Source organism: Oncorhynchus kisutch, linkage group LG17 (assembly GCF_002021735.2).
Source record: "Oncorhynchus kisutch isolate 150728-3 linkage group LG17, Okis_V2, whole genome shotgun sequence".
Taxonomy (NCBI): domain Eukaryota; kingdom Metazoa; phylum Chordata; class Actinopteri; order Salmoniformes; family Salmonidae; genus Oncorhynchus; species Oncorhynchus kisutch.
Window position 1 is genome coordinate 61,634,413 of NC_034190.2, and position 27,010 is coordinate 61,661,422.

At 41.6% G+C, this 27,010-nt stretch overlaps 1 protein-coding gene across 14 annotated transcripts; it reads right to left on the minus strand.

Moving 5' to 3' along the window:
- Positions 1-102: 102 nt before the first annotated feature.
- On the minus strand, positions 103-26,724 carry trim33 (tripartite motif containing 33). Of its 14 annotated transcripts, none has more exons than XM_031794262.1 (22): positions 26,022-26,724; positions 21,483-21,601; positions 21,210-21,357; positions 20,647-20,779; positions 20,311-20,427; positions 18,795-18,909; positions 17,980-18,126; positions 17,662-17,779; positions 16,882-17,180; positions 16,353-16,538; positions 16,033-16,089; positions 15,633-15,842; positions 11,522-11,663; positions 10,416-10,479; positions 10,021-10,183; positions 4,486-4,898; positions 4,159-4,282; positions 3,637-3,711; positions 3,105-3,257; positions 1,782-1,847; positions 1,423-1,473; positions 103-846 (listed from the first exon to the last, which is right to left on the minus strand). In XM_031794262.1, the coding sequence occupies exons 1-22, from the start codon at positions 26,578-26,580 to the stop codon at positions 622-624; spliced, it is 3,684 nt and encodes a 1,227-aa protein (XP_031650122.1). In that variant the 5' UTR covers positions 26,581-26,724; the 3' UTR covers positions 103-621. The 14 variants fall into 14 exon arrangements, with proteins under 14 accessions (XP_031650122.1, XP_031650120.1, XP_031650121.1 ...); XM_031794260.1 differs by having other exon boundaries at positions 16,870-17,180; positions 26,022-26,721; XM_031794261.1 differs by having other exon boundaries at positions 16,870-17,177; positions 26,022-26,718.
- Positions 26,725-27,010: the final 286 nt, after the last annotated feature.

Consider the following 27,010-nt stretch of genomic DNA (forward strand, 5'->3'; position numbering starts at 1 on the left):
CTCTCTCAAAAGAGACCTGATTATATAATGAAAAAAGATCACAGAAACATGTTCAATCTGTTTTTTTTCTCAGAGCCTGAAATTAAGTTGTGTCTTGCAACATTGACAGTAAATATTTGAACATATTTTATTTATTGGTGAAAGACCAAACAATCCACTGGTTTTTCCTCATTTGGTTTTTCTTATTTACAGCCGGTAAAATATTTCAAACACAATACAAATACTTGTTAGGTAATTAATGTCAAACTTTATAGTACATTAAGATTAATAGTGGAAATGGGAGTTTTGGATATTTTATAAAGCATGTTTCACAAATATTATCATAAATGATAATAGAAAAAAAAGACTACCGCAAACAAAACATACTTTCAAATCTGTACAAGCATTTTCTTGAACATCCATAAATTCCCACAAAAGAAATGAAGGCGTGGAACTTCCAATATGTCTTTAAAAAGTCCAGTTTGCCAGATACAGACGAATTTAATTTCTATTTTACAATAAGTAAAAGAGGCAAAAATGAAAAACTCGTAAATGTGTACAATAGGTCTTGCATTTCAGATGAGGAAGACAAAATCCTTTCACTTCTCTTGACCTTTTCTTTTCCTTTTTTAACACTGATTCTCACTTGATGTGAAGCATCTTTTCATCTGTTTTTAACCGCTTGCGTTTAGGCTGCACAAACTCATCCTCTGAGTCTTCTGTGAGATCTGCCTCCTCTCCCTCTCCAACAGGGGCCTCAGGCTCCTCTGGTACCTCAGGGAAACTTTCGTCTGGGTATAGCTCCAGCAGCCTCTCTTCAAAGTACAAACTCACGGCTTTCCCTGCCTGCGCCACCTCCGAGTCCGCCTGCCAGGTGGGAAGGAGGGGGAGAGTATGAGGAAGGTGGGGTGTGAGGGCACCATTTAACAGGAGGGATGAATGGGTAAGGAATGGGAGGGGAGGAGATGGAGCACACTAGAGTGGGTTAAAGGTCCAACACAGCAGTTTTTTTCTCAATATTAAATTATTTCTGTGAAACAATTAAGTACCTTGGTGTGATTTTTTTCTCTCCAATTAAAATGGTACAAAAATAAACAATTAGCTTCCTAGCAAAGAGCAATTTCTCAAGCAAGAATTTTGCTTGGACTGTCTAGGAGTGGTCTGAGTTTGGAAAACTGAAAACTAGCTGTTATTGGCAGAGGGTTGGAACTCTTTGTTATTGGTATAAACACATTTACTTAAACTCCATCCCATCAAAACAGGCAGAAATTTTAGGCAATCTTTTCAAACAGCTCTTATACTTCAAAAAGGCATTATCATCATTTTCACAATATTATTCTAACCTCAGTGTGGAAATGCAAATAAAACACAGAAAACCCACATTAACAGTGGCAGGGTGGGCAGCCTAACCCTTCCCCTCCATGTGTATTAGAAACAGCTTACCTGCACATTACTCTGTTTCTCCTCATCATATACCTGGATTATTCGAGACATCTAAAAAAGGGGTGATAACAGTACAATAAAGACAAAAAGTAGAAGGGGGGGGGGGGATTTCACAGCAGACAGGTTATAGGTAACAACCATGTGTACTGTCACTACCCTTGGTCTTTGGGCCTAAGTAAAATACACCCCTTATTGGACTGGTGTCCAAATGTGGTGTCTCTCATCGTCATTCCTCCATAAACTTTTGTTTCACTTACTGTCTAACTTATGGAGGATGCCGTTGCAGACCTTGCTTAAATCTTGCCATTAAATTTCCCAACTAGTCTAGTGTCTTTACCTATGGTCTGTCTAGTCTTTACCTGGCTGCTTCTGCCTGTTGAATTCTGAACAGCAGCCATGGCCTTGCTGTGGGTCCTGGCGTATTCCTGGGAAAGACATCTTTCAATTTCTGCTAAATTGGCTAGTAACTTGACACTGACAGTCCCATCACTGATACCTAGTAAGTGTCTCTTCAAATCTTAAGTTTGCATATATGACCCATTGTGCTGGACCGTTGACTAAATCAACTGCAACCAATAGAAAACCTTTTAACGTTACCTCCACAACTCAGTCCCTCATTGATTCTCTCAATACAAGGCAGTATATTGGTCCCCTCTTTTCCATTTCAAATCACTATTGAAAATCTAAAATCACAAAATTCCTTGTAAATCTTTTTTCCCCTAAACACATCACTTGAAAACATGTCCAGAGAGATTAAATTAAGAAAGTAAACATTGACACCATATCAAAAGGTCCAATGCAATGTAGAGCCTACACACGGGACAAATTTTGCATTCGAAAAGTCCAAGTATTTGTGTTAGTATCTAGTGAAAATATACACGTTAAAAGGAAAATTCCACCCTCAAATGATCTTCTGTAAAACGCAGCATCATATGACACTAAATACACCATACAGGCTGTATTTCTGTATTTTTACAGTTATACATCTTGAAAACGTGATTGCTGACATGCAAAACATTGTGACTAACTACATTAATTAACAATGGAGTAATAAAACAAATACTAAGAGATAGCTTGCACAAGATATTAAAGGAAAACTCCACCCAAAAACAATCAAGTCAAAGACAATCAATCATTGATAGAAATGGTTAGCTATAATGAATAGACAAAACGGAATGTATTAGCATTTTAAAGGTAATCTCTGCAAGAAAGCGGCAAGTTATTTAGAATGACAAAAATGTCTAATATATTGTGACAATAATGACAATAATAGTTCAATGCTTTATAGAGTCGCTTGTTTTGTCAACTCATAAGTAAAAAAATCAAGGAGTCTTATGGTAGCAGGCTCTCTAACTGCTTACAAAATAACTGACCAGGAAGACATTAAATTAGAGGCCATGAAAATATTCAGGTTGGATAATCGGCACATAGGCAAATTATTTTTGCAACACCACAGTCACAACAAACAATCCAGTGTGAGTACCCAATAACTGCATCCGGTCATCCAACATTAATCCCTGCGGGTGCCCAAGCTCATGCAAAATGGTGTGATAAGGATATCAACCTTCTGCATAGTGCATTTCCACTGCCCGCATACAGTATTAATGTGCATGTGTTCTCCTGCATCCATTCAACTATCACTCAGCCCCATCTCATCATGCATGGAAGTCATGCCCACTCACCTCGTTGTATTTGGCACAGTTGCTGAAGACCAGGCGCACGTCCGAGACAAACTCTATGGGGCTCTGGTAGTGCTGGACGTGCTTCAACTGTAGCTTCTGTTTCACCAGCGTCAAGTCCATGGGCTTCTTGATGATTTTGTAGTAATTAGGGATCTGGTGAGAGGGGAACACCATGGTTAGAGAGCCATATTGGAAAATAAATGTATTATACAGAACATTATGGTTATAGCCACAATGCTGAAGTAAAGTGGTGCTGTGGGTATAGGGAAGTATCCATAAACCAACCAATCAAATGTATTTATAAATACAATATATTAAAAAAATAAAAATAAATCAGCAGTTGATACTACGTGCTTTTACAGAGATCTGGCCAAGACCCCAAATAAAGCAATGGCAGAATCAAGAGCACAGTGTCCAGGAAAAAGTCCCAAGAAAGAAGAAACCTAGATAGGATGTACTCTAGAGTACATGTGGCCATCCAGGTCAGATAGAATACAGGTGGCATTGCCTTTCACAAGCTTGTGATACTTACAGAGGGAGGGACAGGCTCCTGGAACCCCTCGCTGAGCTCATGGCAGAAAACGTTCAGCAGGAGACGCTCACACCTCTGCAGAGAGAGAGGGAGACAGACAAAGAAATAGAGCAAGAGAGAGGGTAGAGGGGCAGTTATGCAGGAGAACATTACACAACTGCTTAACATTCCTCAGCTAGGAGAGAGAGAGAGAGAGAGAGAGAGAAAGAGAGAGAGACAGAGATGAGGAATGTGTCCCTCTGGCTGAACACAGCAAATTAAGATGAAATGAGTAGCACATCAAGATGAATAAATACACGTTTTCCGTAATTCACATACTCCTTACTAAGAGACGTGTACTAAATGAATTCATACTGATTTACTCCTCAAATGTGAGGGCATCTAAAGTCAACTGAAATTCACTGATAAAAGTAGTAGGGAAATGCAGTGGCAGGAGCAACTACTAATGCTATGGGAAAGTCCTTTCAACTGTAAGCAGGGAAAGCCATAATCTAGGTATTACAGATGGATGGTTCCACTGACCCTCTGGTCCTCAGGACTCAGGCCCTGCTCATTGGTGTCTTTCTCGCCACGAGGCTCGTCGTCAGGCTCGTACTCCATCTCCGGGCTGGCCAGGCTCCGGCAGAACGTGCACATCCACTCTCCACTGAGGGGGGAAACAGAGAGAAAATATGACAACAACCCAGATATATAGGCATATACATATACAGATAGCCGATGTGTGGCAAGCTATCAGCATTCAATGTTAAAGGGCCTATCTTTTGAAATATTAATGAAAATAATTCTTATTCTGACACTTAGTTAAAGCCAGCCTGTGTGTACGCATGCAGTGTTAGATCAATGGCTCACCTCGGGGAGCACTTCAAGGTGGGGATGTGACAGGTGATGTGGAAGACTTTGGGGCAGCGGTCACAGCAAAGCAGCTCTCCCCCATTGTTGCACACGGCGCACCAGTCCTCGTTGGGGTCATCATCCTTCCCTCCCGCCCCGCTCTGGTTGGTCCCCATTGCAGTGCGTGGAGTTCGCAGGGTAGCAGGCCCGGCTCCCTTGCTGTTGGTCAGCGGGGCATCTGAGGCCTTAGTGGATGGGCTGGTGCTAGGGGCTTTGCTAGGCCCGTTGGCCCCGCTGCAGGCTTCCTGGTCCTGGGGCTCAGTTTTGACGTGCTCCCCCAACTTCTTGAGGGCGTCCTGGACAGAGGAGGCGGAAGCCACAGAGCCCAGCACGGGGAGAGGGGGAGTCCGGCTGATCTCTGGACTACTCATCTGTGGGACAGATACACACACACACGTAAAAAAAAGCTGAATGCTTTCAAGTGGGTTAAGTACATTGATAATTCTGGTGTAGCACCAAGAAGTGAGGCCGAAACTTCCTTAAAAATGTTAACCTCACCACTATCAATAACAGGAGAGGATATAATCTTTGTGCCTCTAACTCACTCATCCTTATTCATGATTATCTGTAATCATGGTAGCCTCCACATTAAATGTAGACGTGTTCGGAAACATCTATTCTTATCTACAATAAATGTGACTCCAAAATGACAATACATTATTCACCATTCAGTTCCTATTGGGCAAAGCATAATCTGAAACAACCAAAACAAACTGCAAATGCATCCAACACGTTTGTCATAAGCTTGACATAGTCATGGTGTGCAAGGAATATGAGACCAAATACTAAACATTTGACTACTTTAATACACAGTGGGCCGGTTTCACAGACAGGGCTTAGATTAAGCCACGAGTAGGCCTTAATGTGTACTAGTTAATCTAGGACATTTAAGTAGCTTTCGTTAACGTGGCTTAAATTTGGCTTAGTTAGTCAGAGACTACGGAGTTCTGGATGGAGTAAGGTAAGTACGCCTAAATGAGAACACCTGGGTTAAGCTTGACTAGGTTCAGTAAGAGTTAATGCTGTTGGTCTAATGGTGCTCATAAAAACCCAGAATGGAATAGAAAACACCATTACTGGTGTTAATCTTGAGACAAAAACAATAACAGAGGAAAAAACTATTTGTTCCAAATTTTTTTTTAGCGAGTATGAAAAAAAACACTACTAAAACAAATTTTGTCAAACCATGCAATTATTGAAAGTAAAAACCATACTACTGCTACTAAGCAAAATAAAAAGAGTGGTCGGGCTGCAATTTGCAGTGAATTCAATGCAAATGAAAATGTAACCAAAAGAAGAGTACAACAACTTCAGGTGAGATATCTTCATTATTATCAGTATTCCACATTTCTCATATTCATATTTTTGTGACATCACTTATATTGAATGATATCTGCCTTTGTAGAACCTTACACTGGCTTTAAAAATAGAGAATGCAGAGATCAGAAGAGAGCAATATACTACTGGAATAATAGAGCACCAGCAACCTCGATGGTATACCAGACAATTACCATTTGGACAGTTCAGATGAAGAACTGAGCACAAATGGTACATATACCAAAGAAAGTAAATTGGTTACTTCCTTTGGTAAATATATTCCATTGTCTGTGTCAATCTTTACTCTTCTTTCATTCTAAGGACCATATGAGTTTATTTGTGCGTCTAACGGTGTTCTTTTTCCAGAGGAAAGGAATGTGAACATGTTGGAAGAGCCAGTGCACAGTGAGTGTGTACCCTCCACATCTGCTATAGCATCTGCTGTAGAGAAGATGCTGCCACCATCTTTCAACAGAGATTAAAAAAGATGACCATGCATGAAAAGTTAGCCAGAGAATTTCATGAGCATAAAATTAAATACCTGAAGGAAGAACATGAAGTGAAATTGAGAATTCTACAGGTTGAATTGGATATGAAGTTGGAAGATAGAGGTATGAGACAAAAAAAATATACAGTAATGAGACAATTGTGATTACCAGTCATGGTGAACACAATATGGTATGTAAAAAATACATGTTTTGTCATTTGGATATTCATAAATGTGAGTATTTAATCACCACAAACTACATTTAAAACTGGCCTTGGTTTAGTCACTCATTTAATTATGCTGCATTGCACCATTTTAATTTTGTACAGAGCAAACATTACCAAAGCAAAAATAAGCCAAAATGAATACATTACATATTTAAATGCGTATCATATAGTTGAAGTGCTGCAATGTGAAAGCTTGCAGCATCTTCTTTGCTGGAAACAGAGTGTACTGCGTAAAGACTGGAATCTAGTGATGCACCGATAATTAAATTTTTGTCCGATTACTGATATCCAATATTTTTCTTGCCCAAAAAAAAAACTGATACCGATAACCAATATTTACAATTTTAGCGGCCTTTTAAGCATTTTAGTACAGTTAAATAGTTAACACAAACACACATAGGGCGGTGCACAATCGGCCCAGCGTCGTCCGGGTTTGGACAGGGTAGGACGTCATTGTAAATAAGAATTTGTTCTTAACTGCTTTGCCTAGTTATATAAAGGTTACACACACACCAAAAAGTTATTTTGTTGGCATTTACATATGTCCCCATTACCAATAAAATATAATCAAAACCTATTTCTTTCACTTGCTGTGCTTTTTCATTGTTCATTTGTTCAGTCATTTCATTCTCAACCAGGATTTCTATAGAATGCCATTTGGGCCTCCGTGTGTCAAAAAATACACTATTTAACACTATTTGATGTGTCAAATACGCTTGTTGACCAATCAGGACCTGAATATGACTGCATGTCACCTTAAAATTTTAAACCGCTCATAATTTTTTACGTAGTTATTACACATATATTACACTATCACTCGTATTTCATGTCACAATAATTAATCGAGACCTATGCTATGACGCTGGTAAAGTTGTCTCACGCACCTACAGTGCTGGTCCTACAAAAAAAGCTAGCTAGCTTGTGGATGCAACCAATGTTCTTCCCCAAAAACATAGCAAAACGACAATCTGTTTCAGGAGCTATAGTTAGCTAGCTAGGTGTCATCATCTAAAATAGCCCTAATTTAGAAGACAGTTCTTACTTGATTAATTGTGGTTGGACACATCTATGTGAAGATAGCCACAATAGTCGACTTTGCGGTTAGCATTCAAAATGAAAGTATGGCATAATTCTACTATTTGTATTCATTTGCATCACTGTCAATGACATACTTTTATTTATTTTGAAGACAAACTGCAAATTCCACTATTGTGCCTAATCCATAACCCAGTTCGGTAAAGACCTCAACTAGCCAGATGAAGCCAGCTGGCTGCATATACCATTAGTTTTGGGCAACAGGGATAAGCAGCTGTCTAGCTATTTATTTTCATGAACTGAAGTTCAATTTCAATAGGCAAACAACAAGTGGATACCTAGCTAATACTTACTCACACGGATTCCCAAATCATTGCTAAGAATAATGAAAATTACTGCAGTTTCTACAGGTTATTGTTTTCAGGCTTGTTGTATTGGTGCTAGCTAGGTACTAAGCTAAAGCTAGCTACCCCAGAGGTTGTGGTCAAACATATTATGCTTTATTACCAATGCGGAATTGCAAACACATCGTTCGTGGCCGGTGTTTGCTTGTTTGCAGACTTTTTTGTACAGCTTTGACACGCAAAGACCCAAACGGCGATCCATAGTATGTTTGTCGTGAAGCTAATAGCAGTGATGCTATTACTGTGTAACTCCGGTAGGGCAACATCTGAAAAATAGCGCACTTAGTAATGTGTACCGGTAATCAACCAGTCGGCGAAAGCCAACATCACCCACAACAGAGAATGGTTGATTGTCAAGGGCAATGAATTCCATTATCTTGGCTTTAATGGATTTCAACTTTGAGTTGTCTCGCTGAAATAGTGTTACTCTTTCAAATGACTGCTTGACTTGTTGACTGCTCGATCCACACAGCAGACATTGTGGGCTAATTTAGGAATGCTGTGTTGCACGTATAGCGCAAAATTTTACATGCCGTCATGTACCTACGTTATATAGGTATGCACGTCAGCTTTGACATCGGTTTTGCACGTTGCCGTTAAACTAGCGAATATCATCCGATTCCGATGTGTTCACCAATATATCGTGCACCCTTACTGGAATCAATTTTTCCATTCTCCAAACATACGCTCGACCATCCCTCTCGTGCGGATTTGAGCTCTGTTGTATCTTTGCTGCTCAGCTGTTGTGGAATTTATGTATGGAGTGAATAAAAAGTTACTCTGACCTATCCACTGTCACCAAGTAGTAGTCCACTATGTTGTCCTCTCTGAAACTGAGCACATAATGAAAAGTTGAGAAAAATCCTTGAATCGTGAGTTGCACCCTTCCAACGGGTAACAATGTTTGGAAAATCTAAATTAGGAGTGCCTACACCTTGAACATTGATGGAAAACCTATTCCTACGGTTCCTGTAGACTCCTCAGCATCAGGAGATGATGGACACTTGATGGGAACATGACATCCATCTATACAGCCAATCACTCCTGGAAAGTGCCCATATTCATAGAATTGTACTTTATCGTTGGGCTTGGCCAGCGGCATCAGGAAACTTGATGTAGACTCCTCAGTTCACAAATGGCCCTGCATACTTTGAACTATTTTACACACAGTTGCATCACTGGCACCACACAAATCACCAGTTTCACAATGAAAGATTACAAAAACCTCAAAGTTATCATAACTTGGAGAGAATTGGGTAAAGACCTTCCTCTTTGAGACAGAGAGGAAAGTCTAGGCTCAAGCAAAGATGCATCTCCAATGCATTTTTTTTGTACATATGAAAGCGGTCTCGAAAAGCTATTTCATCAAAGTAATTTAATGGATTACTCCTATCCACAAGTACTCATCTGGCTGGCCTCTGGAGTGCATGTTGGTCTTCATTTAGATATTCGAAATAGTCCATCCTCCCTCACAAACAGTACTAAGCAGAAGTTAAACCTGCCTCTTTGAAGGATTAATTTAAGCTACAATTTAGTCCTAGAGTACCTCTAATCCTCCCTCTTGCAATCAGCTTTGTTTAATCCAGAACAAGCTAAATCTATGACTATTTTAAGATAACGCAAAGCGACTTGCACAGACTTAAGACAGCTCAAACAGTCATTTTAGTCTGGGACTAGGCTTAAGCCTCGTCTGTGAAACCAGTCCAGTAAGTGAATTTGTCCAAATACTTGTGACTTCTTCAAATGGGGGGACTAGATACATAAAGTGCTTTCATTTCTAAACAGTAAAACAGATATGTAAGAAAATAGCCAGGTGACATTCCTTACTGTCACCTCATATGAAACATTTGATCTCAAATCCAAAATGCTGGAGTATAGAGCCACATTTAAACATTTTAGCTTCACTGTTCAAATAAATAGAGGAGAGCATACATAGCCTCAGGTACATAGATACCTGCTAGATTAAGATCAAGGTACTGACAGGCTAGGAGGTGAAAAAGCTGGGCAGTTAGAGATGTGTTACCATGCACGCGCTCCTCCCCCCATCCTTCACTCGTTCCGTTTTGACGTTGGAGGTGGTGGTTCCAGAGAAGCCACAGCCCTTCTCAATTCCGGGCTCCTGCTTGACTTTGACCTGCTGTTCCATTGGGGCGCTCGCTGGCACTGGCCTCCCCGCAGAGCCACAGCTGAGGACACAAATGTACACACACACACACAGTCAAGACCTCCATTACAGTCATCCATATACTTTTACATGTATACCAGTGAGATGAGGACTCATTGTTTAGGAGTGACTCTGGTACAATATCTGCATTGCTACCTTCTGTCCATCCTATGGATGTTCCACAGCTTTATGCAATAGTGTAATTTCAACTTTTTGAGCAGAGTTCTAGTATTAAACTTGTGTATCATCATTACCTGCCCCTGCTTCCTGTGCTGGAAGTACTGGATGGCCGCACGGGCGTGTGGGAGTTTGATAAGCCTGTGGGTGGGAGATAGACAGAGAGCAAGGAAGAAGCAGTAATTAGGATTGAATATTTTCCTGAAAATCCTTCCTGAGAAAATTGCAACCATACCGGTATTTCTGTTCAAACTGGAAATGCTAATTAAAGCAAATAATACCAGCAGATAAAAAAAATTGGACATGATTATAACACTGTAAATGGAGAAATATGGATTTGAATCTAACGGTTTCTTGTTGTATTTGCCACAATTTAATCAACTCAAAGTTCTGTCAAAGTCACCACGCTATTTTGTTGATTTAGGCCTACAATATTATGAGGTTATTAGCCAACAGCCTGGTGAAAATTACATTCATTTTAGCTTACCTTTGACTGAAAGATGTCAGCCAGCTTGTTGGCACTTTTCTCTCCCCTTGCACCTGGCTATCAGGGGAATTTCAGAAGGTTGCGGCTGTTTTAACTTAATGATAACCCGCTTATTGTGGAGACTGTCACAGGGAACATTATCCAATTCCAGCTAAACAAACATAAGCAAATAGGCCTAGTAGTGGAGATTCGGCAGCACCATAGTAGCAGAGATTTGTGAATCTGGAGATTGCCTTCAGTAACTGCGTTGAGACATCGCATGAAGCCTACACATGATAGTCAGCAATGCAATTTATAAAAGTCATGCAAGTTGCTTTACGTCAAGTAGGCTTAATATGGTAGGCTGCTAGCGTTGTGATGACTAGTCTAATGTATGAATGAAGCCAGAGAGTTGATATGTCCGGTTCAGGCAGCTATTCGCACATATTTTGTATTTTTGCTTTAGTGCGGCATAAAAATGTTTATATTATTAGTCCACAGGACCGTTCAATATATTTCTTGGGAAACGGAAAGGGGTATGGCTCAGGAAGTCCAGGGACACCGCTACTCAACTCTAGCAGTAATATAGAAGTCATGAGATACAAACAATTATCTTCGTAAAACGTGACAGTGATATGAGCATTTGTTTTTGACAAATGATTTAAAATCATAGATGGGATTGAAGCTGTGTGCGTGTGTGTTGTAGTCCTACAGTACCTGAGGAGCCAGGTGAGTGTGTGGAGAGTCCCGGGGAGGGGTTCATGTCCACAGGGGGCCACAAGCCCAGCTGAGGGTATGTGCTGGCTGAGATCCAGCGACTCAGGAGGGCGTCCAGACTGCTGGAGCCTGCGTCTTCCAGCTGATTGCGCCAAAGCATCCAACCACAGGAAAATAACACAGAATTAGGTCATTTTCAGCTCACCTTGGGAACATTTCTGATGAAGATCCCCATGTACAGTGCCTAGTGAAAGCCTAATCACCCTTTGCACAGTTGTCACATTTGGCTCGCTTAAATTAAAATATAACAATGGATTTAAAAATCAGGATTTTTCCCAACGGATCTACACAAACTAGTCCACACTTCAAAATTAAAAATGATATACATTCTTGGAAATAAAAACAAAATACTTATTGATAGCATTAGGTCTCCACACCAGAGTCAATAATTTTGCCAGCAATTACTGCTGTTAATCATTTTGAATACAGGTCCACCAACTTTCCACAACTCTTGGGGCAACATCTATACATTGCTCAAAATTGCTCAAGCTCAGTCAAGTTAGTTGAGGATCAATGATGGACAGCAATATTCAAGTATTGACTGATTTTCATGCAGATTTAAGTCCGGGCTAAGATTACACCACTCAGAAACACTGAATACCTTGTGGAAAGCCATTATGGTGCACATTTGACCTATGACCTAATTTGCACCCTGAAAAATACATCTCTATCACAGTGTAAGGTCTTCAAAAGACTAAGGCATGTTTTCCACAATGTTATTACCTGGGCTTTGCCCCTTTAACAAAACTCCCCAGTCCCTGCCGGTGATAAGCATGCCCATATTAACATGATGATGCCACCACAATACATGAAATATATGAAAGGTTCACTCTGATTTCGGATTTGCCCCAAACCTAAAGTTATGCATTTATTTTAAAAAGTAAATTTGTTTGACATATTCTCTTACAGTATTCCTTAATGTCCTTTTTGCAAACCAGAAGGATGATTTGGAATGGATTTTTTATGAATGCAATGTTGATCCATCCACAGATTTCCCTCAGCTCAGACAATGAAGTCTGTGGCTGTTTTAAACCCCTAGAGTCGATGTACACCGCTACGTGGGAATCTAATTAGCTTAAGCTAGAGATGTTTTTTTTTGCATGGGCTGCAACTCAATCCACTGCACACACCGATGTTGCCCATCCGCATCTGCGGTGAAAGGTGGCAGAGCTAGATCAGTGTCTGTCAGACCATGACACATTCCGAAAATCGTCTTCTCGCGAAGACGTCGGTAGCATCCAAATGGTTTGACCTCTCTATGGAAAGATAAGACTCTCACGAACACTTGTGTTACTCTCCGTTTTGCTCTACGACCCCCACAAGCGTCACGGGACTCGTCTGAAGTCGGTACATCCGATCTGCCAACTTCTGTCTGTAGCTTCTGAACCGTTCAGGCTACACACTAATATGACCCCTCTATGGAAAGGTCAGTCTCTCAGGTACATGTTGGTTGTTTTACTCTAGGACGCCCACAAGTCTCACAAGACTAATCTGAAGGTAGCTGGGTACCAGTTTTTTTTTTTATGAATGGAAGTATATATGGAGATAAAACACATTGAATAACAGCTTCTATGGGCTAATAGCAGTAACGCCAAATTCAATGTTACATCAAATAAATTATAACTTAAGGGATCCTAAAACTCAAAATCAAATAGCTAAATGATCCTTGGTATGACCATCTTAAAAAAAATCTAAATGTTTGCTTAATAGTTCCCATTCTCTCCTTTACCGCAGTTATGAAGGAAGGTCAGATCCTCTCAGTAACCAGGTGACATGATACACCACCAATAGCTTAACTACTATACTCAAAAGGGTATTCAGTGTATTGGAATGATTTCGTAACCTTCCCTTGATCTGTGCCTGTCTACAAATTCATCCCTGACAAGTTTTTAAAGCACTTTGGTGGCTTTGACGTTTTTTTTTTTTTTACATTTACTATACATCTGAGGATCCTTAGAGACAGAATAAGTTATTCAAAAATTATGAAAACCATATACTTTTGCACACAGACGGACCCAGTCAAAGTAATTGTGTGATTTTCTTACTGAAAAAAAAACTTGCTCCTGAAATGATTTAGATGTGCAACAGAGAGGAGTGTGTATACCTACGCAATCAAGATACACATACCCCCCCCCCCCCCCCCCAATTCCAAAAAGGTTTTGATTTTCATTTACGGGAGCAAAATGTGACAACAGTGCAAAAGGTGTGTAGACTTTCACTAGGCACCACATTACAGTTCACCGGAGTTGAGCCATGTTCCAATTCTGCTCCCTACCCCCTTTCCCTAGCTCCTTCAATGAGCAACAATAGGAAATTACCAGATAGGTATAAAGCAATATGGCGAAGTTACATTGAATATTAATCATACAGTGCATACGGAAAGTATTCAGACCCTTTTCCACATTGTTACCTTACAGCCTTATTCTAAAATGGTTTTCAATCTATACACAATACCTATAATGACAAAGCGAAAACAGATTTAAAAAACATAAATACCTTATTTACATAAGTATTTAGCCCCTTTGCTATGAGACTAGAAATTGAGCTCAGGGGCATCCTGTTTCCATTGATCACCCTTGAGATGTTTCTACAACTTGATTGGAGTCCACCTGTGGTAAATTCAATTGATTGGACATGATTTGGAAAGGCACACCTGTCTATATAATGTCCCACAGTTGACAGTGCATGTCAGAGCAAAAACCAAGCCATGAGGTCGAAGGAATTGTCTGTAGAGCTCTGAGACAGGATTGAGTTGAGGCACAGATCTGGGGAAGGGTATCAAAAAATGTCTGCAGCATTGAAGGTCCCCAAGAACACAGGGACCTCCATCATTCTTAAAAATGGAAGAAGTTTGGAACCACCAAGACTCTTCCTAGAGCTGGCCGCCCAGCCAAACTAAGCAATCCGGGGAGAAGGGCCTTGGTCAGGGAGGTGACCAAGAACCCAATGGTCACTGACAGAGATCCAGAGTTCCTGGATGGGAGAACCTTCCAGAAGGACAACCATCTCTGCAGCACTCCACCAATCAGCCATTTATGGTCGAATGGCTAGACAGACGCCACTCATCAGTAAAAGGCACGACAGCTCGCTTGGGAGTTGGCCAAAAGGCACCTAAAGTACTCTAAGACCATGAGAAACAAGACTCTCTGGTCTGATTAAACCAAAATGTAACTCTTCGGCCTGGATGACAAGAGTCATGTCTGGAGGAAACCTGACACCATCCCTATGGTGAAGCTTAGTGGTGGCAGCATCATACTGTGGGGATGTTTTTCAGAGGCAGGGACTGGGCGACTAGTCAGGATCGAGGGTAAGATGAACAGAGCAAAGTACAGAGAGATCCTTGATGAAAACCTGCTCCAGAGCGCCCAGGACCTCAGACTGGGGGCGAAGGTTCACCTTCCAACAAGACAACGACCTTAAGCACATAGCCAAGACAACGCAGGAGAGGCTTCAGGACAAATCTCTGAATGTCTTTGAATGGCCCTGACTTGAACCCGAACATCTCTGGAGAGACCTGAAAATAGTTGTGCAGCAATGCTCTCCATTCAACTTGACAGAGCTTGAGAGGATCTGCAGAGAAGAATGTGAAAAACTCCCCAAATTCAGGTGTGCCAAGCTTGTAGTGTCATACCCAAGAAGACGAGGCTGTAATTGCTGCCAAAAGTGCTTCAACAAAGCACTGAGTAAAGGGCCTGAATACTTATGTAAACGTAATATTTCCGTTTTATTTTTATTTTGATAAATTTGCAAACATTTATAAAAACCTGTTTTTGCTTTGGTGTTATGGGTTATTATGTGTGGATTGATACCGGGAAAAAACTATTTAGTACATTTTAGAATAAGGCTGTAACTTAACAAAATGTGGAAAAAGTCAAGGGGCCTGAATACTTTCCAAATGCACTGTATTAAATCATGCCTATCCAATGAACCCCAGATCTACAAAAAAGCAAAGAGGTGGGGGCCAGTAGAAAATGAGTAGGATGAGAATGGAAGCAGGTATGGTTATATATGGAGGTACGTGACATGTGCCTGCTCCCTGAGCGCTGTGTACCTGAATGGGAGGGATGTCTGGTAGGCAGGGCAGGTTCTCTGGGTTGGTGACAGAGGGTATGAGCTCAATGGCGCCCACTATGGGGCTGGCGGGGCCACGGTGGGCATGGGCACTAGCCATGCTGGCACTGGTGGGACTGGTGGGGTTGGCAGCGCTCACGTTGTGGAGAGAGGCCACTGGGAAGGGTCCAGCATGACCTGGGTTAGAATGCTACAGGGAAAGTGAGATGGAGGGAGGTCAAAAACTACAGATTTACAACAGCATTAACTATTCATTATTGTTAAATTCTACCAGGTCTACGACGTGCTGAAAGGTCATTTTGGGAAGCATAATCACTAATCATGCCCATGCAACACAAGACACAACTACTATTTAAGTACAAGTAGAAAAAGTGCCAAACCCCTGTTAGATGTAACAAACGAAACCTGTGGTGGCTCATCTCAGAATCTATAGTCAGCTAAACACAAAAAGGTACCCATACATACACACTCAGTAAAAATTCTACTACAAAATGTCAACAGTATCGCCAATCAGTCATACCGTTTTCTGCATAAAACATATATTGTTTACTGTATATGTTACTGTTCTTATTATTATAAGGATGTCGTCTTTCTGATCAATTTCCCTTTTGGGGAGTAATAAAGTATATATACCGCAACTCAATTCATCACAACTTTTTTTTATACCCTCAGGGATATAATGTGAGTGGTGTAGTCTGACCTGTCTCTGCAGCTGGGGCTGCATCATGGGGGGGTACTGCTGGCCATTGGGCATGCGTGGCTGGGCGCTGGGGCTGGGCATGCGGCCCTGTCCCGGGGCCAGGCGCATGTGGTGGGGGGGGTACATGAGGGGACCGCCGTTCATGGGGCCCCTCTGCTGGGCCTGCATGCTGATGAGGCGCGGGGGCTGGGGAGTGACAGTTATACTTTTACATAAAAATTACATTATAATTAACTAAATCATTAGAGCAACAGATAATACTCAGTACTACTATAGTTCTACTATGTTATGCCTGTATAAATATTTTCTGTAAATAAAAAAAGATTTAACCTGGCTTGACAAATGTACTCTATCGATCAGTGACGTAATGATAACAAAATAAACACTGATCACAATTTGCGGTGAGTAAATGAATACACCCTATATCCACAATAGGTGGGTAAACAGTGTTTACATACATTTACCCTTCACTACACCACTGCTATCAATGGGAACAACGGTACCCCCAACAGTCTACCTGTTGCTGTACCATCGGAGGTCCACCCTGCCTAGGGTGCTGCTGGGACATTTGGGAAGCAATACGCATCTGCTCCTGAATCCTCTGTTGGTGCTGCTGTTGTTGCTGGTGTGGTTGTTGGTGCTGCTGCTGCTGTTGTTTCTGCTGGGCGAAGGCTTGCTGCTGCATGTGCTGCAGCCGGAGCTGAGCAAGGTTGATCTGCCCTGGGTGTTTTCCGTGGCCTGGGTGGCCATGGCCCGGGGAGATGGGCCCCACCATAATGTTGGGAGGGTGCTGAGCTTGGGGCATCTTCTCAATCACCAGGTTCCCTACAGTGGGAGGGGGAGAGAGGGGAGGCTAAGAGTAAGTGACTGAGTGTATGAAGATACCCCTAGACCAGGGCTGTCAAATTTATTTTACCCTGGGGGCCGCATTAGGTCCGGAGGGCCAAACAAAAAATGTGTTATATTTTCTCACTATCAAAATTTGAGGGGAAAAAGTATTCTATCCATAGTTTAAAAAATATATATATATTTTTTTTTATTCGATGCTCCCTGACTGTCTAGCTTTCATTTGGGTGATTATTAGGGAGTTGGACAGTCAGGAAACTATGAATGTACGTCAATTATCATTACTACACAGATTCCATTTGGTTTTTAGTCATTTTCATAAAGTAGATAGAGTAGACCCCCCCACATCTCCCTTTCTATTAAATGTTTTACACTGTACCATCACTGACCAGAAACAGATGTCCTTGCATGTATAGTAGTAAACCCCCAAAACCCCATCACAGTCAAAGGGGGGTCCTCTCACCTAGGTTGACCACATTCTTAGCCCAGAATGTGGGGTCACAGAAAAAGCGAACAGAACCATTAGCTTGAGGCACTGGTTCCAGTCCAGCCTTCAGAACCTTGCGCAGCTGGTAGATGATCTGAAGAATGAAGATATTGGGATGTCATTTGTTTGCAGATACTATGTAGACAATATACTATATACAGAGGATTGATTTCGGATAGGGCAACTGTCATAGCTTCCGCATATTATAGTGCACCCTTTAGCCTTTCGTCATGGAGAATATGTCATGGCGTGAGCTTTTCCCTGAGTGTGTGTGTGTTTATTTGTACTCCGTACCAGCCTCTTGCTGTAAAGCAGGGCGGTGCTGCTGCCGCTGTTAATGGCAGAGTGGGTAAAGTTGAGCACGTGGAGGATCTGCCTGGCCAGGTTGGCGATGTCTGTCTGCTGGGAAAACAGCTTCATGCTCCTCTCCTTAGTCACACTCTGGAGGACCAAGGGACAAACGGTAGGGAGAAACGTTACATTTTAGTCATTTAGCAGACGCTTTTATCCAGAGCAACTTACAGGAACAATTTTCAGGGATTCGAACCAGCGACTTTCCGGTTACTGGCCTAAAACTCAAAACTGCTAGGCTACCTGCAGCCCACTGGGCTACCTGCCATTACCAACAGGCATCCGCCTATGTGATTACTACGTAATTAGGGTAAACCATAACCCCTTTGTTATTCAGTTAAAACAGTATCCAAATAACATCACAGAATAAACTTCCCATCATCTGGCAATGTAGGAGCAAGATTAAGTTCATAGTGATTCATTAGCATTCATGTTTCTCAATATATAGGCTTAGATACAGTTCATTAGTATTATATAGTGATGAAAACACTGATGGAGCATTTCCCGAGCCCTAGCCCTGGATTAAACATCTCCAGATTAATGACATTCTGTGTATAATGCTCTCAGGCCCATTTTCCTAGAGCCAGATTATGCAGATTATGCCTAGTCCAGGACTAGGCATAATCTGCATAATCTGGCTCTAGGAAAATGGGCCTGAGAGCATAAATAGTTATACACAGAATGTCATTTTTTCAATTCTAAGGGTTCTGAAGATAAGTTTAAATGCATTCCTTGCATAGGTTCCATTATCGCCTTACCTCAAGTTGCTGCAGTAAACACTTGCCCTTCTTGTTGATTTCATTGATAAGAGTAAACACAGCTATCTTGATCTCATGCTCCACCTTCCTATGGGTCTCAGTAACTTCCTTTAGCCTGGATGGAAACAGACACAGACACTCAAACTGGAAACACACTAATAAACAATAAAATAGCACTTTTAGTAAATGCTGTGCAACTATCAGCATGCGTTTACTGTGAACACTGTAGCTGTACCCACTTTAAATTACAGTTTTAACAGTGGCCAATTAGGCTACTGTGGCTATTTGATCATAATGTAGGCCTACCAGAGTGGCCTACCATCAACAACAATGGAGAAAAATGCTTCCTATAACATTTGAACAAGGAAATAGCTGTTCTATCATTCAGCCTACAGTAGCAGCCAATGTGTGGTGTTCAATGTAGGCCTACATTCCATGAGACTTTTGAAAAAAACATGCAAGGCTTGACATTACCCTGTTTATCCGCTTGTCTTTCAGACAAGGTGACAGAAAATCTTGTTGTGTTTGACGCAAGAAACCACTATACAAAGTAAAATGCATTATTATTCCCATACCATTATTACAAAGAATCAGACCAATTTTACTACCGTCTACCTATTGGCTACTGCCTGCCTCAAAATACAAACTGCCCCTTTAAGAAGAAAACAAAGAAAAAATGACTCGCTTTTCAAAGCACACGTTTCGTGCTCTTGTAGGAAGCAAAAACTCCCCTATTGCTGACCACAAATTATCTATATGGGCTAATAACTCACTAACTAGCAAAGGATATGAACAAAATGTGCTACATGCAGCTCTCGCTTTGATCTCAAAAGAAGCGCATCTACTCATGACCACTCATGCTGTAAACACAGTTCAGTGCAACGTAAAATGGCACATATCCATATATGGTAATAGTCTATTTGCATATAGGCCTACTGCAGCTCTGATTGGTTATTCCACACTGGTCTGTGTAGAGTACGGGCTGAGCCGTGCATGTTTCTGCAATAGAATCCTACTCAGATGCGTTCTGCCTACAACAAAATCTCTTTCATAGTTAGTTTAGGTATGTTGCATTGAAAGTGGATAGTATTGCATTGATTCATTCACATTCACACATCCACTGTAAAGTATTGCATTGATTCATTCACATTCACACATCCACAGTAAAGGGAAACTAACAGGGAAAACTCTAGAAAGTTAGGTGAAGTTCAATCTCATGCTTTTCTCCGTGGGCTGGCAGTCCTGAGGGAACTGCGCGGCAGTCTCGGGGCTACTACGCGCCCGCGCACAGCTTAAAGGGAACATTGGGAGGGGAAATTTTCCTCAAATCATTAACAAACCTGTATGAAATCGCTGTAAGGTGAAGCGGCCCCTAGCATTTTTCCCACTCTGGTTAAGATTAGGATTGGGGGACAGGAAGCTGGTTCTAGATTTATACCTAGGGGAAAGTTCACCCTGCAGCTATGAAGTAGCATAGCAAGACACTTTCACAGAAGAGATGGGAATGATGCTGTACCTGCTTGTCACGTGAGCGTGAGAGTAGTGGACATAGGTCTTTTTCTCCTGCAATTTGGCCATGTGTGTCTCAATGAAGCCTTTCTGGTTCTGGAAGGCCTCCTCCAGAAATTGGTACCTGAGCGAGGAGAAACTTTGTTCAGCACAGAACACTTGGGCTTAGATCACTGGACTAGATGCTGCTTTTCTCATTGTGCCCAATCCTCATTGGAGATATGTGAAAACACAAAACCAGATGCATTACCATCCACCACCACCACCGACTAGAATCCACTACAGATTTAGATTTCCTATTCTAAAGATCAATCCTGTGCTGTCTATGCACTGCATGTACTACCTGTGCTCCTTGTGCTCCAGAAGTTGGCAGTCCCGACAGGTGAGTGTGTCACAGGTTTCACAAAAGAGTTTCAGGGGCTCCTGTTTGTGGACGGGACAGAACACAGGTCTCTGACCCGACGCACTTACAGACTCTACAGAGACAGAGAGAAACAAACAAAAGAAAGTATGAAAGAATTACATTTTCTGATTGGGTAGAAAAAAAGTGAGCGTATGAGAGAGAAAGAATAGAAGAGAGACACATAAATTATTACTTCAGAAAAGTCTGATATAATCACAATATATAGTACTGCATGCCAGCTATACTGAGACCCAGCAGGGCCAATCTACTATTGGAACACGCTGACTGATTCTGCAGCATGGTTGCCATGGCAACAGCAAATCAGCTATGAAGTTAGGAGGCCTGGTGAAACTACACCGTGCTATGAGACACCAATTGCCTACACCAGAGCCTTCTACTTGCAAATAGAAAGCGCTGGCCTACACATCCAACTATGACAAATTTTCAATTGATATTCCAGGGTACACATTACATATTGTGTTTAGGTTTGTAGGACAGTTTACCCTCAGAGACGTCCTCTTTCTTGCGGATCTTGTGGTCCTTGGTGATTTTGACCCTCTGGTGAGCCTCGATGCAGGTCTTGCACAACCACTCTCCACATTCTGCACAGAAGCCTATGGTATCTGCGTTGTCCTCACAACTGGTGCACATCTGAATGAGACAAAACACATGACCCCACAAACACACATACTTAGGCTAGGCTACATCCAGCTGATAAAATGGGAGCTTGTATTAATCAACCATCCACTTGAATATAACTGGATTGTGTGGTATACCAGTGCAGATTTTTCATCTGAAGTGTTGGAGGCCTCGGTAGTGTCCTTGACAAAGTAGTTGTCAATGATGTCGCTCTGTTTGCAGTCTTGACAACAAACTATGCACCGCATCACATTCACTAGAGTAGACGAGAGAAGAGAGAAGCACTGGTTAGGCCTATAGAAATTTACAAAGAAAACATTTGAAATCAACAACCCAGAAAAAAAACAGCATTTTCTCACTAATTGTTTTCATACAGAGGTCAGAGGCTATTCAAAAAACGTATATAGAAAAGAGACGGATGCAAATCATCAAACACAGTAGTAGGCATCACAAGCTGGTTCAACTACATAAAAAATTTTTATTATCATTTGTCCCGCCACATTTTTATTTTACCTTTATAGGCAAGTCAGTTAAGAACAAATTCTTTCAATGATGGCCTAGGAACAGTGGGTTAACTGCCTTGTTTGGGGCAGAACGACAGATTTTTTACCTTGTCAGATTCGGGGATTCGATCTTGCAACCTTTCGGTTACAAGTCCAACACTCTAACCACTAGGGTACCTGCCGCTCCTGAGAACACATGTTCTCAGCTTGTCACAAACACAAACATTTTTGATGAAGATGAGTTTGATTGTATCTAAAAATATGAACTGTATGGAAAGACTGGTTTCTGGGTAGCCTTCTTCAAGAAATATCAGCCATGTCAGTTTTTTGCCATTTACAATTGGTTGGTACTTAAACTTAGTAATAATAAAGATGTTACAATTGAATTGGTAAGTACCATATGAATAGCGGAATACATTATAGGGCCTAAGTAGGTGGGTGCTACACATTGGTGGTGGATGAGGCAGTTTCCCATTGAGGGCTGGGAAAAGAGTAATATAAATCCATTAAATTATTATTATTTATTCTGATTCACCCCAAATGTCCTATTATTTTCAACATTTCTGAATAATGAGGTTGCTATGCTCATGCAGGAAATGTAAATCAGTGAGCTATATCATAAGAGAGCAATGATATGCATGATGAAACTACATAACCCTAAATGTTGAATACATAATCCTTAACTACCCCACACTTAACTCCCCTCAACTCCCTTAAACCCATCAATTAAATCCCCCTGTACATCACTGGATGCAGCACAAACCGGTTTGAGCCGGTCTTTACCGGCTCAGTCTGCACACAGCCGGTTTGTGTAAGCCCCAGCTGCAGGGGGCTCTGAGTGATTGGCTGTGAGTGCAGCTGGAGGGTTTGTGAGACCACACCAACAAGGCTGATCTGATCTGCCACTGCAGCTGTGACACCTTCAACTGAGGCAAGTCAGGGTGCATGCGCACAAACAGTATCCAAATGCATAATCTATTTCATGGTCCGTACTGTTACATTATACCATTTATATGACCTAAATAACAGGTGAAGCAGAATTTCATGCATGAATGTCTGAAATTTTAACATAGCTATCAGACCTTTTTAGTAGCCTACATGTGTATGACACTGACAATTGTGTACCATTAGTCCATGTTTGTTTATTCAATGGTTAGGCCCTCCAGCAACAGTTAGGCCCACTGATCTAGATGAAATTTAAACTACAAATGATCAAACCTTTATTTAACTAGGCAAGTAAGTTAAGAACAAATTCTTATTTTACAATGACAGCCTACCCCGGGCCAAACCCTTCCCTAACCCGGACGACGCTGGGCCAATTGTGCGCCGCAATATGAGACTCCTGATCAAGGCCGGTTGTGATAAAGCCTGGGATCATACCAGGGTCTGTAGTGATGCCTCTAGCACTGAGATGCAGTGCCTTAGAACGCTGCGCCACTCGGGAGCCTTACTATTAATGCCACATTCACATAAGCAAATAACCCCAAATATAATGTAATGTTGTATGATTGGCCTAACACTTACATTTGTATATAAACAACATATAGCTTCAAAACATGTTTAAAACCATGATATTGATTTCATGAACTGTAATTCCTTGCATCCATAGTTCAACCATTGAATTCGAGTTTCCCCCCAACCCAATCCCTCAGCTGTAAATGGGCTATACCAAACCAAGTGGCGATTTTGTTCTTTTTGTAGACTTGGCACACAAGGAAATTTGAGATGGCATTAAACAGTTAGACCCAAGTCTACTGCTCTTATTTAGGCTTCTGTATTTATGTTTTACATTGAAATCATCCGATCTTAGCCATGTTGATAAGACAAAGTGGGTCATAATAATTTAAAAAGAAAAAAATAAAGAACAGCACTTGGGTAGTTCAGACCACAGTGGCCAAAATGCCATCGGCATTGAATAGACAAGGCATAGTCTGGTCCCATATCAGTTTTTGTGTATCGCCAACCACTATGGAAATGGTCAATTCCAAAAGTTTGCTATGTCAACGACCATAGGGGTTGGCTGCAATACTCACAAACAGATCTAGGAGGACCAGACTAGTCTAGGTGTAGGCAGAAGTGTCATAATGGAATCTTCCAGAATGCAATGGGGGCTGACAAGCAGAAAGGGTAGTGTTCCTGGGCCATTATCAAGTGTAGCGTAATGGATGGAGTCTGACATGTTCATCCCATGGCCGTACGACATGTCCACCAATAAAAAGATGAAAACTAGAAGGCCACAACTAAAATTGGAAACATTTTACCTAGATTTAATGCCAGAAATAATGCTGGAATTATGTGTTCTTGGTTGCCCATGATCTTAACCTACGCCTTAATAACTTGTCTGTAAATGAGTTCTGAATGTCAATAGTTAACCTGTTCTTGATACATTAACCCTAGGCTTACTAGAATTGACCATTGATAGAGTAAAAGTAAATAGTAATCCACATTTTTGCCAAATGAGAAATGGGCCTAGGCCTAATCATTATATCAAGCTGGAAAAAGTTGGTTGGTTGATTTCTTTGGACATTACTGGCTATATGAATCAATCTGATTTGGAAAAAATCTGCTAAATGATTTGAATTAGTATAGCTGGAAAACATTATTTCTTCCCAGCAAACAACCAAGAGTACCATATTTCATCAATCATTTAATTTGTCAATGGCGTTATAGGCCTATATCTTTGAGGTCCAATCGCACGTGGATGTCCTCAAACATTATTTGGCCTAGTCCACAAGGATCAATGCACCAATATCAACTACACAGACCCGTAGCCGGCAAGGTTATTTGGTTGCCATAGTGGTGGACTCAAAGAGCCCCTCAGGCTTGAACATCTGAGAAAACAAGCTCTTTTCCATGTCCACCAATTTTCCATAATGTTTACTCCTGGAAACCTTGCTAACAAAAGCAAAACAAAATGTGTGTTCTGTCTTAAGACATGCACACACTTATGACATTCATGTCACCCGGTCCCAAAGCCACACCATAACAGAATTTTGGGGGCTTACCAAATATGAATGTGGCTTGTCTTTATGTGGGCATTGTAGTTCTGGTGTAATTGTCATGCAAGTATAATGCTCGGTGGACGGACACATTTCCCACCTTGAGGAAGGATGGAGAAACTGAATTTGGGGTCTTAGGCCAAGGCTCTTTACAGATAAGACAAACTGAAAATAAGTATACTGTGTTGCACATGTGACATTCAATATGAATACTCTTCTGGCATAGACCTATCAGGCCCAGGGCCTGTTGATTATTCAGTATGCTATGTTGCATTACCATAACGAGCTATGTTAGGCCCAAAGTGAATCCTTATTGTAATGAGGCACAGTGTAAGTAATATAGATCTATTGCCATATGACGTTTGTTAATTAGTGGAAAACAATATTATCATGAAACTTTCCATCAAGTCGATTTATTTGCATATCATTATGCTTGCAGACCATTTGGCTGCTGCCTGGTACTCAAAATGCTTATACACAATTGCTGGTACACATCTATAGCCACTTCAATCAAACAGGCTACACTCACCTTAGCCCAATATTGGACTAAATGAGCCTAACGTTACTCCTTAGTCCAGGGACTTTGCATGTTCTGTTTAAAGGGCGAATATTCTCTGGAAGCCAAAACAGACAAATACTAAATATTAACGTGCATCGACTCTAAATTTCAGTACGATTCTAGGAACATAACATTTTCTATTTTCATATAAAAAAAATATATTTTCACAAATGCAAAATACACACTTACTGTACACGGTTTTAACAGTTGCAGCCGACAGTATTTTTCAGTGACAACCAGTTTGTGGCATCCGTCTTCCGTTTACACACAGGTGTTCGGAGACGCTAGCTAATTAGCACAGGTAGTCAGTCCACTCTGTCTTCCGTAAACAAGCGCAGTAACAGGAAGTATGGCCGTGTGGGAACCCTAACCTTATAAAAATGTGTACGGTGTGTATAAATGTAACTTTTTATTATTAATCGACGATATGGAAGATGAAGTCCTTGTGTTTTCAAACCCGTACGGCAAGTGATGTGTGTTAATGTTCAGACCGATCGTGGCGGCTCTTAACAAACAACCCCCCCCCCCCCCCCCCCCCCTACAGAAGACGCCTTCGTCCAATGACTAACTGTTAATGTGATGGAACTGAGAGTCATGACCAAGGGCTACACTCACCTATGTGGGTGTCTGGCTGTCCGTTCGGCCCGGGCACCTGTACGGTAACTTGTCGCTCTGGCTGGGGGATACATTTCAAGCAAAATGAGTGAAGACACGGTAATAGTTTGGGTTCACAGTCACGGGTCTGGAGACTTTGTTTACACACAGCGCACGTATCCATAAGGTTTATTGGGGTGACGGGGTTGGCTGGTGGAACCGTCGGCGGTGGGGACATTTCGGTTGTGAATGTTGGTGAGGTTCCAGCAATGTCCCCAGCACCCGAGGACTCAGTTGTACCCCCATTGGTGTTCCCAACTGGGCTACTGCTTGTGCTGCCTGCCCCCCCTGCGCCCGCGCTGTTGCTGCTTGCGTCCCCTCCTCCACCAACGTTAGCGGGTGTAGGCATCTGAGAAATATTCTCTTGGGATAGTAAATCATCTCCTTCTTTCGAATCGGGCTCTATGACAATCACCGAATTCACATCTTTCAATTCGGGGTCCTCGCTATCCTCTCCTCGTGGTTCTGAATTTAATTTGGAAGCGCTCTCCATATCCTCTTCGCCTTTGTTGTCCGCCATCTTCCTTCCTCTTTGAACCGGAGAGGCTACAGACACACGCCTGGTGCCCAAATTGATGACGCAGCCGAGAGTCGAGTGTGGAGACGAATGGATTCGGTTCAGTCAGTCGTGCTGATAAGCCCTTACCAGCTAGTTTATGCTGGCAACAGCAGCACGGCGCAAGTTACAACTTGTTAAAGGAAGTGATGTTATTTCGATGGGCGAGGGAGAAATATCTTGTAGTAAAAAAACATTTTTTTAAATAACTTGTAGTATTGGTCACCATCTTCAATTTGTTCCATCCCACTTGATTTTTATTTCTAGTAGGATAGCAGCGATAAATAACTTGTAATATTGGTATTAACCACCTGGATGTCACCCTGATACATTATACACTGCTCAATCAGGAGAGTTTACGCTGCAACACAACACGGGACACCGTGTCCTTCGC